The sequence below is a fragment of the Mandrillus leucophaeus genome, unplaced genomic scaffold (assembly GCF_000951045.1).
Source record: "Mandrillus leucophaeus isolate KB7577 unplaced genomic scaffold, Mleu.le_1.0 Scaffold74, whole genome shotgun sequence".
Taxonomy (NCBI): domain Eukaryota; kingdom Metazoa; phylum Chordata; class Mammalia; order Primates; family Cercopithecidae; genus Mandrillus; species Mandrillus leucophaeus.
In genome coordinates, this window is record NW_012108030.1 from 1,484,850 (window position 1) to 1,497,744 (window position 12,895).

General features: G+C 54.6%; 1 protein-coding gene across 9 annotated transcripts in view; it reads right to left on the minus strand.

The window, feature by feature from the left end:
* Window positions 1–4,307, minus strand: part of LOC105528925 (sialic acid-binding Ig-like lectin 9) — an 18,812-nt gene extending 14,505 nt beyond the window's left edge. Inside the window, exons 1-7 of one of the 9 annotated variants that reach the window (XM_011965918.1) lie at window positions 3,785–4,296; window positions 3,304–3,582; window positions 3,053–3,100; window positions 1,939–2,200; window positions 1,379–1,395; window positions 1,202–1,283; window positions 734–830 (exon numbers count right to left, since the gene is read on the minus strand). In XM_011965918.1, coding sequence (XP_011821308.1) covers window positions 734–830; window positions 1,202–1,283; window positions 1,379–1,395; window positions 1,939–2,200; window positions 3,053–3,100; window positions 3,304–3,582; window positions 3,785–4,220 — 1,221 coding nt within the window. In that variant the 5' untranslated portion in view covers window positions 4,221–4,296. Of the gene's footprint in view, window positions 1–733; window positions 831–1,201; window positions 1,290–1,378; window positions 1,396–1,930; window positions 2,201–3,052; window positions 3,101–3,303; window positions 3,583–3,784 lie in introns of all 9 variants that reach the window. The other 8 variants (XM_011965917.1, XM_011965920.1, XM_011965919.1 and 5 more) reach the window with 8 other exon arrangements.
* Window positions 4,308–12,895: the final 8,588 nt, after the last annotated feature.

Genomic DNA, 12,895 nt, shown 5'->3' on the forward strand with positions numbered 1-12,895 from the left:
CTTGAACCCGGGAGGCAGAGCTTGCAGTGAGCAGAGATCGCGCCACCGCACTCCAGCCTGGGCGACAGAGCAAGACTCCAACTCAAAAAAAAAAAAAAAAAAGGTCAAAATGTGCACTGCTGCAGGCTATAGAGTTTGGGATTTTTACTCTAGATCAGGGGTTGTCAAACTACAGTATTTGAGTTATATCCAGCCCACTCTTTATGTTTGTGAATAAAGTTTTATTGGCACACAGCCATATGCATTTCTTTACACAGGGTATATGGCTTCTTTCTCGCTACAACAGCAGATACGAGGAGCTGCAATGAGACTGTGTGGCCCATGAAGCCAAAAATAGTTTCTATCTGTCGCTTACAGATAATATTTGCTGGCTTCTGCTCTAGACGGTATCGAGGGGTCGGGGAACAGCTGTTCAAATGCAGAGGAACTGGACGATGATGCCTTCTGGACAGTCCCCCCAGTCAGGAAAGGAGAGGTGACAGGCAGGGAAGTGAGGGAGCAAAAGACAGAGATCCTCAGGCCTCAGCAATGAAGGGTCAGGATGGGGGTAGGGACAATGCAAGCTGTTCTTACGGGAGGAAACCAACCAAACATTGTGAATTTGGGGCTACACAGAAGAAAGGAAGAACAGAGAGGAGGTAACTTTGGCTATGCCCAGCTGATTAGTCCTGGGGGTCATCCTGTGGGAGGTGTCCAGGCTGGATGCTGGCTGTGGAGAGTCCACAGCACTCACCTGAGAGGCTGAGCCCCTGACGGCGTTTGCATCCTCTGTGCCCATATCCCCCACGCCCGCGACTGGCCTTGCTGATTTCTTCCTGCAGGACCTCACTCTGAGTGAAGAGACCAGACAGCCTTTCAGTGTGGTCAGATCGGGGTGCAGTGGGCAGACCAGGTACCCCCCATGTGTTTCCTATTAAGAGACTGCAGGGGTGACTGAGGTGGGAAAGCAGTGGTCCAGTCTTAGAGACCCCAAGGTTGAGAATAGAGACACTCTTCTCCTGGACAGTGGGTACCAAGGTTTGCCACAGACTCAAAGCTCCTCAAACACAGGCCCACATGGAATTCTCACCATGCACCTGTGACCTCCTTCTTGCCCCGAGCTCTTGACCCATCCGGGTCCCTCCAGCTCTGGCTTCAGGGATCCAGCTCCCAGCCCGCCCTCCCCCAGGGCTCTCCCTCCCTTCCTAAGGTCCATGCTCACACAACGAAGATGACGCAGAAGGACAGGAAGACCAGGGCTGTGGCTCCAGCTCCGACTGCCCCCTGAGTCACTCCTGATGTGGCTTTACCTGTTGACAGATTGGAGTTATTTTTGTGATATATCACAGAGAATTGGGTCTCTTCTCCTCCTCCTCCCACTTCCTGTAGGGTCCTATACGTCTATTTCCACTTCCCCTTCCCAGACACAAAGAACAGAAATGAGAGAGAGAAGGACATGGAGAGACTCTTCCTGAGGCCAGTGAGGCGTGCAAGTGCCAGCCATTCCTTTTTTTTTTTTCTTTACGATGTTAATATTTTATCCATCAATGAATTTGTTTTGCATTCAATTTTTACTGTTTTTAAAAGATGATTGCATTGCAGTATGATTTCATTTGATTGCTAACTTGTTGGGCTTTTTCTTTTTTTTTTTAATTTGATGCTCAAGGCAAGTACCTCAGTTGTGTGACTCCAGTTCAGCCCTGCAAAGAAAGGCGCTTGTCTCCCTAAACACACCTGTCCAGGCCCCATCTTCTCCCCTCTGAGATCTACTCCTGCCCTCTCCCCACCCCACAACCCTTCCCTGACAGGAAGAGGACGGTAGTGCTGTGGGTCCCAGGAAAGTGCTCACAGCTGAGCACAGACCAGAGCGGAGCTCCTCTCTGAAGGGGGCCGCTCAGTGGTCACTGAGGGTGGAGAAGGTGTGTTCTCCTCCAGCCCCTCCCCAGCACACCGGTGCACTCACTCTGCAGGGAGACGTTCAGGGAGACCTGCTGAGAGCCCAGAAGGTTCTGAGCTCTGCAGGTGAATTCCTCTTCATCCCTCAGGTGCACCCGAGGCAGCTCCAGCACCCCCGGGTTTGAGGGCTGTGAAGGGCACAGGGTCAGGCCTCCCCAGCTCAGGCTCAGCCTGGCAGGCGGATTGCTGTCAACTGCACAGACCAGGCGCAGAGACGGGCCCTCTGGGACTGAAACAGATGAGCCATTTCCCAGGACTGTGGATACTGTAGAAAAAGAGACAGAGGGTCAGAGAAGTACACAGATCTGGAGAAAAAGAAAGGATACAGAAAGAGACTGATGACAGCAACTGACACGCAGACATAGACTGAAATTCTGGACACATGCACTTCCACCACCCACTGTCGGGAATGTGAACATATAACATAGCTACATTTTGCTTTTAGGAACTTAACCCACAGACTTAGATATTCCTGTGGAAGTAGATACAAGATTGTTCATTGCCGTGTTCCTGCCATAGGATAAAATGAGTGCCATGATCTTCCATTAGGAGATGCCACAAAATCAGAGTCCATCCGTGCAGCGGAATCACACACAGCCCTAGAGGAGGGTGCGGATGTCTCACTACGGACGCCAAACCACCTCTGATCCTCCAGGTGCACACACCAAGGCTCAGGGCAGCCTGGATGGACAGCGGCTGGTTCTGGGTAGGGGGCAGGCATCGGAGGACAGACTCTGCCCCGCAATTTGAATTTTTGCCCATGGGCATTTATCACCTGTCCAGAAGTACTTATATCAGAACTATCGGAAATAAACAGGTAAGGGTGGAGGTGTATTCAGGAGATGCATGAGAAGGAACCTCAGAGCCTGGCCCTGCTGTGTGAATGCCACCCTGTTCTTGTTTGAGGCCGAAGGGAGGTGTGTGTGTGGGGGGTCCAAGAGTGGTGATGGGAGGATGGGAACAGGCGGCCTTGGGGCCTAAGGACACAGAGGGGCCCTGAGTTCACCCACAAGGGCATCTCTGTTTCCCAAAGTGAGTTCAGGTTGAGGAATAACCCAGCCCCATCCTGACCTGAAGGCCCTGCACCTCCAGCCCCAGGGAGGGGGCTCCATCCTACCTGTGTCATTTCCTTGGAAGACAGTCATGGTCAAGTTCTGAGGGGGGTCTGGGACAGAAAGACATGGAGACCCGCATCACTGTGGGCTGGGAACACTGGCCCTGTCTGTCCCCAGGAGCCGCATAAACAGGGAAGACAGAGCCACTGTCCTCCTGACCCCACAACCAGCCCAGATTCCGGGACCCAGCACCCTGTGTCCAGGCTTGACGCTCACCCCATCAGGGACCCAGGCGTCCTGGCCCAGCACTCACAGGACACGTTGAGGTGGATGGTCTTGTTCGTGGTCACACTGGCCCCAGGGAAGGTCACCTGACAGGTGAGGCTGGTGCCGTGGTCCTGGGGCTGTGGGATGAGGGTGAGCACCGAGGAGCGGGTGGTGGAGGGGTCCAGGGGAGACACGGAGGTCCCCATCCAGGAGATCATAGGGGGTGTCCCCTGCTCACAGGCCCAGGGCACAGAGCAGGTCAGATTCTGGGGGCAGCCGGACTCTAGGGTGCCTGGGATGAGGATGTTGGGCCTGTGTGTCAGGGCTGGTGAAGAGAGGGGGACTCAGGATCAGGACGGAGGATCCATGGTGCAGCCCTGGGGGGAACTCAGGCTCTGGTCCAGCTCCTGCCCTGAGCCCAACTCACTTCACCCTCAGCCCTCTCCCGGGGCAGGGGCCCCATCCCAGCCTTTCCCTGCCGCCCCCGTGACCTTTCCCTGTGGCCTCTCCTGGAGCCCGTGCCTTACCTGTCACATGCACAGAGAGCGGGACATCCTTATAATTCCATTTTGTCTTTCCTCTCTCCACACGAAAGAAGTACGTCCCTGCATCACTGCTTCTGGCGTCTCTGATGCTCAGGGTGCAATTCTTGGTCTGTGGGTCCCCAAGGAGGTGGAATCGGTCCCGAGTCTCCTCCCACACTGCCCGAGCTGGGTTGTTTGTGGCCACTGGAGCATCCTGGTCTGTACGGGCCCCTGCCCGGAACCAGTAGCCATGAACTGGGTCAGAGTAAGTCCAGCCATACCAGGGGTAGGAGAAGGAGCACAGCACATGGACACACAGGCCTTGCTGCACCGTCACAGACTCCTGCATCGTCAGTGGGTAATCCTTCCGGTTATTCCTCTGTCCCTCCACCCTCTCCCTCCCCCAGAGCAGGGGCAGCAGCAGCAGCAGCAGCAGCATGTCTGGGGTTGGAGGTGCCAGGGCCACCAGGGAACGTCTGTTCCTCAGGGCTCTTCTCTCAGGAAGTGAGAGCTCAAGACTTACAGGAGGCCCCACAGGAAGACAGGGGTGAGGTCAGAACAGTGACCTCCCCCAAGGAGGAACTTCACACACAGACACTGTCAGGCCTGGGTCAGCCCTGGGAGATCCACCGTCCACTACCCCATGTTCACTCCTGGGCCCCTGAGGCCAGAGCAGGAGACAGACTCGCCCAGATTCCCACCCCATGCAGGGCCCACCCCACTTCCTGCCTGACTCTCAATGCTCTTCCCCTTAGGTGACATTTTCTGCAGGGTGAAAATGAGTCCCATCTGGCCAGACCCCTGAGTCACAGGCTGTGGATGTCTGTGTAGCTCAGAGGTGGGACTCGGGGCCATGAGAGACAGGGGTGCAGGTGGGGTGAGCAGGCAGCCTCTCATTCCCCCTGCCAGCAGGTACGAGGTGGGCACCCCCTTTCTGCACAATGAGGTCAACACAGCAGAGCCGGACACTGTCCCCAAGGAGTCACTGTGCAGAGGACAGACACTGAGGCTCCTGACTTCTGAGCTGTCCATAGCAGGAGCTTCAGTGGGGGGCACAGGCAGGATGGGGTCACTCTCCCCTAGGTCGGGGGTTCAGTCTCAGGGGGACCAAGCAGAGGGACACGGGGCTGTGGAGGTGAGGATTTCGCCTGTTGATACACGCCAAGGACACAGAGGAGAGCGTGACTCGCAGGAGGTCTGGGAAACTGAGACTGTGATTGTTGTACTGTGGGGTTTGGAAGGGAGGAAATCCAGAAGGGAAGGGGCAGATTTCAAAAGGGAAGATACTTCTCCTTCCCTCACTGCTGTCTCAGCGCCACGAAGGATTTCTTCACCACCGATGTCTCGCTCAGCCACACTTCCCTGGTTACTCCAGAACACCAGGGGTCTGCCGGCCCCGGGGCTTTGCTTCTGCAGGCTCTGCTCCCGGGGGTCCAGGTGAACAGGAGATGTGGAGCGAGGACACCAGCCCTGGGGCGTCCACCCTCAGCGACGGGCAGGATTTCATGACAGAAGAAACGTGCCCCTGAATTCAACAGAAGATTTTTTGTAATTGTGTGGCTGGGCTGGGAGGAACTGGGAGTATCCTGTGTGGTGGAGCCTCCTTAGACTGATGTCAGTTTTCTAGAAATAGTTTTGGGAGAAATATAAGCCATATAGATAAAAATATCTTCCCCCCAAGAAAAAAAATCTCAGTGGTTTACACACATGAACATGCTTAGAGAAACAGAACACTGGGGACACCGCAGCACCTCCCCTTTGTTACCCCACTTCCTGTCAGCCACACCCCCACTTTCTACTGAAGGAGCCCCAGCCTCACTTTAACGATAATGGTCTCTAGGCTTTTCTTTTCTTTTCTTTTTTGTTTTTTGAGACAGAGTCTCGCTCAGTCGCCCAGGCTGGAGTGCAGTGGCGCGATCTCGGCTCACTGCAAACTCTGCCTCCTGGGTTCACGCCATTCTCCTGCCTCGGCCTCCCGAGTAGCTGGGACTACAGGCGCCCGCCACCTCGCCCGGCTAGTTTTTTTGTATTTTCAGTAGAGACAGGGTTTCACTGTGTTAGCCAGGATGGTCTCGATCTCCTGACCTTGTGATCCGCCCATCTCGGCCTCCCAAAGTGCTGGGATTACAGGCGTGAGCCACCGCGCCTGACCTGGTCTCCATGCTTTTCTATGTAGTTTTATCATCTGTGCATGTTGCCGGGAGTACTGCAGGCCCCCATGTTTGCCCAATCACTCCCTCCCAGGAGGGGAAGTTGCAGCATCTCAGTGGTCAGAAGGGCTGAGCCATGGCTGACAGTGATGTCCTGCATCTGTCCTGCAGGGCTGGGTGTCCACATCTGAGTTCTGTCTTGAGCAGGAGGGGCTCAGTCAGGCCTCTCAGCCCTGCTCCCCTGAAGGCCTGCGCACCTGCAGAGTCAACACGGGCCGCAGATTAGCATCGGCCACTTCAATTCTAACTCAGGCGGGACAGGACAGCTCAGCCCCACCTGGAACTCGGGGGCCAATCCCTCAGCTTCCCTAGAAAAGAGCAGGCCTGCTCACCTGGAGTAGTAGCCCCAGGTGAGGCCATGGGGGTGGGAGAGGGAAACCAGTGCCCATGAGGGCGCCTGATCAGGTGAGAACCAGGGGCCAGGAGGCCTTTTCACTCACACATTTGCAACCAGAGGGGCTTCCTGGGAAAGGGTAGAAGAGTATGAGATTCTGTTCCCAGGCCTCCACCCCTGTGACAGCCCAACCACCCAACCAGGCTGCCTGCCCCAGCACCCGTCCTGCAACTCACTCTACTCAGAGGCTCAGGGAAATGTGCTGAGATCGCAGTGGGTGATGAGCCCAACAGGTCAATTCTCCTCCATCCCCAGCCTCTATGTGAGGCAGCTCCAGGTCCCCGGGTGCTGAGAGCTGGGAGGAATTCGGTGTTCTTCCCTCTCAGGACCCGCTCAGCAGGGCAGGGTGGGGAGGCGGGCTGCTGTCAGCCACACAGACCACGGGGACTCTCCCTCCAGGACAGGCTGTGATGTGCCATTGTTCAGTGTCTTTGGGGCTGGATGAAAAAAACAGAGAAAGCAGGAAGGGTGGTGCTGAGAGGTCAGTTTATCCCTTACCTCCCATTCAGAATTAAACAGAAGACACATGACGGTTTGACTCACGCTCTTTTTGTTTTTTTTTTGAGACCGAGTCTTGCTCTGTCACCCAGGCTGGAGTGCAGTAGCGCGATCTCGGCTCACTGTGATCTCTGCCTTCCAGGTTCAAGCAATTCTCCTGCCTCAGCCTCCTGAGTAGCAGGGATTACAGGCATGTCCCACCATGCCAGGTTAACTTTTGTATTTTTAGTAGAGATGGGATTTCACCATGTTGGTCAGGCTGGTCTCGAACTCCTGACCTCGTGATCGACCTGCCTTAGCTTCCCAAAATGCTGGGATTACAGGCGTAAGCCACCAAGCCTGGCCCAGCTCATGCTCTTATGTACACAAACCCTGGAGTCCACACTAGCTGACAGACCCTGGAGGGAAGGAGGCTGAACTGAGATTGGAAGGGGGAGCGGGTCATATTGACGCATGACGGACGGGCATCACAAGTGAAGGACGAGGGATGTGCAAAGGCTCTGAAACAGCCTGGCAGATGAAGGGACCTGCACATATGTCTGGGGTCTTCCAAGGGGACGTGGAGGTGTTGGGGCATGACCAGCTGAGGAGCTTGGACTGAGGGTGCCGAGGAGTCTCAGGGGTGGGCCAGGAAGGGGTGGGGCCAGTACTGAGTGCAGGAAGGTCTTTCTTGGCTTGTGCTGTCAGGGGCACAGCATGGAGGGAAGATAGGAAGCTGGGAGGGGCATGGAGCAATGATCAAGACAGCAAAGGGGCTGGGTACAGTGGCTCACATCTGTAATCCCAGCACTTTGGGAGGCCGAGGCGGGTGGATCATCTGAGGTCAGGAGTTTGAGATCAGCCTGACCAACATGGTGAAACCCTGTCTCTATTAAAGGTACAAAAATTAGCCAGGCATGGTGGCACGTGCCTGTAATCCCAGCTACTTGGAAGGCTGAGGCAGGAGAATCACTTGAACCCAGGAGGCGGAGGTTGCAGTGAGCCAAGATCCTGCCACTGCACTCCAGCCTAGATGACAAGAGTGAAATTTCATCTTCAAAAAAAAAAAAAGACAGCAAAGGACCTGGTCATGCCGATGGAGGGGAGGGGACTAAGCAAGGAGGGCATGATGGGAGACATTGTTCAGGAAGTGAAGTTACAGCGTGGGTGAAAAGGGTGACATTTGCAGGAAGTGCTGCATCCCAAATGGGGTAAATGGGGGAAGAGAGACGCCATGCATAAGACGAGGATCAAGGGGCAGAAAGTAGGGGAGGCATCGAGACAGAGCTCAAAGCCTCAGTTTTTTTGAGGACTTAGGTTTGGGGACCCGGGTCTCAAGGATATCAGATATCTGAGTCCTTAGACTCCTTGTGCCCCGGCATTTGAGTCTCCGGGGACTTCAAGGCCCTTGGGCCTTGTGGGGAGGGTGGAGGCCTCCAGATCCCTGTGTCTCTAGGGTGCAGACGGTAGTCTCCAGGTCTACTGGTTCTCTCAGGTGCTTTGGTGCCAGGGGTCTGCGTATTTAACGCCCTTAGTCTCAAGGGCCTGAGTCTCTGAGCGTCTGGGCTCCTGGGTTAGGTGAGAAAGATCTTTGGATCCTTCTGTTTAGATGTTTAGAGTCTGGGTCTCCAGCACACGCATCACCACCGCCCACGCGTGCGCGCGGAGTTCCGCTCCAATCCTCGAAGTCTGCTCTGCGGATGCCCCATCTGCGCCTTTCACACTAGCGACCAACCCCTGCAGTTTCACCTTCAATTCCCACCCGCAACCCCGCCTCAAAGGGCAGAAATCATAGGCCCTATAATCCCCTTAAAATCCTATAATAATCCCACAAAACCAGTTAATTAGAATACAACTACTTCGCCCATCCAGCAACCTGCTGGTGACAGCGCGCTGCCATGACAACAGTACACGCGGCTCCGCAGCTCCCTGCGCCCGCGCGCAGGAGGAGAAAGTAAACAGAGGGTAGTGTACTTTGGAAGCAGCGGAAAGAGCAATGCAAGTGTTTCTGGGAGTTGTAGGCCAAGCGGGATCCCGGAGCCGCAGGCGCATCCAGCGGCCCTGTCGCATGGGCTTCTGGGAGTTCTAGGCAAGAAAGCCCCAAGACCTCATGGGAGTGGTAGTCTCTGAGTCACTTCCGTGCCAGGCTTCCGCGTGCTGGGCAGTGTGGGCGTCCCAGCACTGAGTTCTGCCCGGGTGAGTACTTCCTCCTGCGGTGGGTCAGCATGTGGACCCCGGCTCTTTCTTGCGGTGCCGTGGGAGGGTTGGGGGTCTCTCCGAGCGTAAGACGCCTCTGATTTCCCAGGGCCTGTGTCCCTGAGGCCTTGTAGCCAGGATTCCCACTTTGGACGCTGCGGTCCGGCCTGTCTCTTACCGGGCCACCCCCTTCCCCAAGACAGGATAAGACCATCTGCTTGCCCCCGCCCCTATGTCCCTATATGCCTGTCCCCGCCCCCATGCCACACATTATCTGTCCTTTTGATAAGGCTGCAATCCAGAGGCATCCCTAGGGTCCGCGGCCGCTCTTCTGGGAGCATTTATTATTCCTTGATCCTACAGATATTTACTGAGCACCGACCCTGCGCAAGGCAGCGGGGGAGAGGGCACCAGACCAACCCTGTCCCTGCCTTGAAGAAGCAGAGAGGCAGACCTGTCACTAGTGAAGCTAGTCAGGATCAGGGCCCATATGGAGCTGCATACGTGCAGTTCTGGGGGCCCTGGTGGAGGCGCTCGACTCAGTGACTGGGGTCCATAAAGTCTTTGAGGGAAGACGCTTAACATGCATGTCAAACCTGACGTGTCCAAATGGAATTACTGGTCTTCTCCCCTCACAAAATGGCCCCACCATCCCTCCAGTGCTCAGACCAGAACCTCAAAGTTACCTTTCATCACTTTCTCTCGTCATTGCCCCAGTCCCCAATCAGTCTTATACATGTCCTATGGGCTCCACCTTCAAAGTAGATCTGAAATTTCATTTCTTCCCACCTCTACTGCCACCACTCCTGTCTAGTGTGCTGACCTCCAGCCTTCTGTCCTTGTCCCTTACAACAGTCCTCACCACACAGCAGCCAAACGAATCCCACCTTTTTTTTTTAATTTGAGACAAGGTCTCACTCTATCACCCAAGCTGGAGTGCAGTGGTGCAATCATGGCTCACTGCAGCCTTGACCTCCTGGGCTCAAGTGATCCTCCTACTTTGGCCTCCTGAGTAGCTGGGACTACAGGCCTGCACCACCAGGAGCAGCTAATTTGTTTATTGTTTTTAGAGATGGGGTCTCGCTATGTTGCCCAGTCTAGGAATCCTTTTAAAACATGTCAGATCGTACCTCTTCCCTCTTGAAAAACCTCCCATGGCTCCCATCTCCTCCTGAATAAACCTAAAATTCCACATCATGGCCTATTAGGCTCTGCTCACTTGTGCAGCCTTGTCCCCTGCAAGGGTCTCCTTTCCTCAGGACGTGGACCCCCAGGACTGGGTGAATGTAGATTTAGGGGGTGAGGAGAGATTAGTCCAGGGTGACATTATGTCCTGTCCTGCAGATGTGCTGGATGAAAAGTGGTGGCTGCTCTCAGAAGAGAGGGAACAGATGGGCAAGAACAGGTTTCTGCCTTTTGAGGAAGGTTGTCTGGGCACTTAGGGTCTGAACATCTGAAAGGTGACGCAGCCATGTGGAGGACCAGCCAGAGGGACATCTGAATATCATGATTCATAGGCGCTCACAAGAATGGAAAGAGGTTGGGCACAGTGGCTCACACCTGTAATCTCAGCACTTTGGGAGGCCGAGTCAGGTGGCTCACTTGAGGCCAGGACTTCAAGACCAGCCTAGCCAACATGGTGAAACCCCGTCTCTACTAAAAATACAAAAAAAAAAAAAAAAAAAAATTAGCCAGGCACGGTGGTGCACGCCTGTAGTCCCAGCTACTCGGGAGGCTGAAGCAGGAGAAACGCTTGACCCTGGGAGGCAGAGGTTGCAGTGAGCCGAGATTGTGCCACTGCACTCCAGCCTGGGTGACAGAACAAGACTCCATCTCAAAATATAAAAAAAAAAAAAATTTAAATCTCAAAAAGAATGGAAAGAGATGGGTGCTAGGCAGGACCTAAGGACATGAAGAGGCCTCCCCAAAAGAGAATTGAGCAGGAAATCCAGGAGCACAGAATGAATGAGTCAAAAGTGGGGGGAGGAAAGATTCCAAGCGTTGCTGCTCAGCTGTGACAGATGTGCCTGATGGTCACTGCAGATGGGTCCTGAGGGCTGCTTCTTGGGCCCAGTGGCAGGGAAGAGTACTCAGGGCAGAGGGGAGAGCCAGTGCAAACATCTGGAGAGGAGCGTTCCTCAGGTGTCAGAGTAAACGCCATAAAGGCTGAAGGACAGGAGGTCAGAGAAACAAGGAATCAGACGTGTAGGGCCTCATCGGCCATTAGCAGTTATTATACTAAACTGAGATGGGATCGAGAGGAGGATGCTGAGAAGGTTCAGGGCACGATCCCACTGGCTGTTCTGTGAAGCAGTGTTTGTAGAGGAGGCGAGGTGGGAGTAGGAGACCTGTGAGGAGCCCCAGGCAACCGTCCAGGAGAGAGACAGACCAGACTAGGGTGCTGCTGTGGAGAAGGTCCTGTGTTTGGCTGTTTTGAAGTTACATTCAAACAGGATTTGCTAAATTTCCTTTAGGTACCTGGAGTTTGAAAAGGTGTGGACTTAGCCTTGCAATTTGGTGCCACCCACTGGGAGCATAACAAGTGTAGTGAGAGGAAGAGCAGTCCAGGGTCCTGGACCTCAAAGCTTCTGGCCTGAGCAGCTGGAAGGATGGAGCTGCCCTGTACTCCAGGAGAAGCCCGTTAGGTTAGAGGAATCAGGAATTTGGGTTTTGAGATGCCTATTAGACATCTGAGTGGCACTGGTCTCTGTCCTCATAGAAGTTAGAGATGGTAAATATACAGTCACATAAAATAATTCCACACATTGTGGTAAATCCTAGAAGCAGCGTGACCTGCTCTGAATGGCAAGGAGGTGACTGCAGTAGTCCAGGCTGGAGGTGATGGTGGCTTGGGGAGGGGAACTGAGCCTGGGGAGTTTTTATGGGTTCACCAGGCAGGCAGGACCAAGATTTGACTGAAGGGTTGGAGTCTTGGCTGGGTGGGGAAGGATGAGGTAGGAAAGGTAACAGATGAAGGTCAAAGATGGGCCGATCCATGTCTTAATGAGGCCACAGAAGCTTGTGGGGGATTCTGATATCAGAGCAGGGTTGAGTTCAATCTTGGAGGCCCACACATTCTCTCACCCTCAAAACGGGTGCAACCCCAGCTGGTCTCCCGAGAGGTGTGATCCAGGCTGCCTGTGTGTTCCCCGGAGAAGGTGATCACCCTGCCTTTCATAGGATGCAATCAGAACCCATTCCTGGAGAGCGTATCCCATCCTACAAAGCGAAATCAATTGGCCTTTCCTGTTTTCCACCTCCCCCTGAATACAGCTTCAGTCCCCTGGCCTCTCTCTGCCCTTACAGTTATAAACCCCTCACCTCCCAAGCGCTCTTAACAGCCCTGGTGGCCCAGGCCAATGATATCTACCTTGTCCTTCTGATCAGGGCTGTAACAAGGGTGGCCTCCCTGGAGGTTGTGACAAATGGTCCCTAATATACACCCTCATTCCTCTGGACAGGATACAACCTAATCCTGGGTATAACCTGCTCGTCGCTCCCTCTCTTTACCCATGAAGCCAGCTTAAGCTACTTCTCTTCGTGCATAATGGGTGCAATCCAAGAAGCCTTGCCTAAGGCAGCGGCTTCCTTACAGTAGGACCTGATTATAACCATTCTGTCCCCAGCGCTAGAAGAAGCTACCCCACTCCCGCACGCGTCTCCCTGGTCTATTGCGGGCAGAGGTGCAATCCAGCCAATCTCCCCGAAGGCAAGGACCCTGCAATCCGGAATCCACGTGTAACCCACCTCCTCTCTCTCCCTGTCTAGGAGAAGCCGACCCCTCCCGCAATGCCCGCCCCGCCGTGCGCCTCCTGCCATGCCTCACGCGCCGCCCTC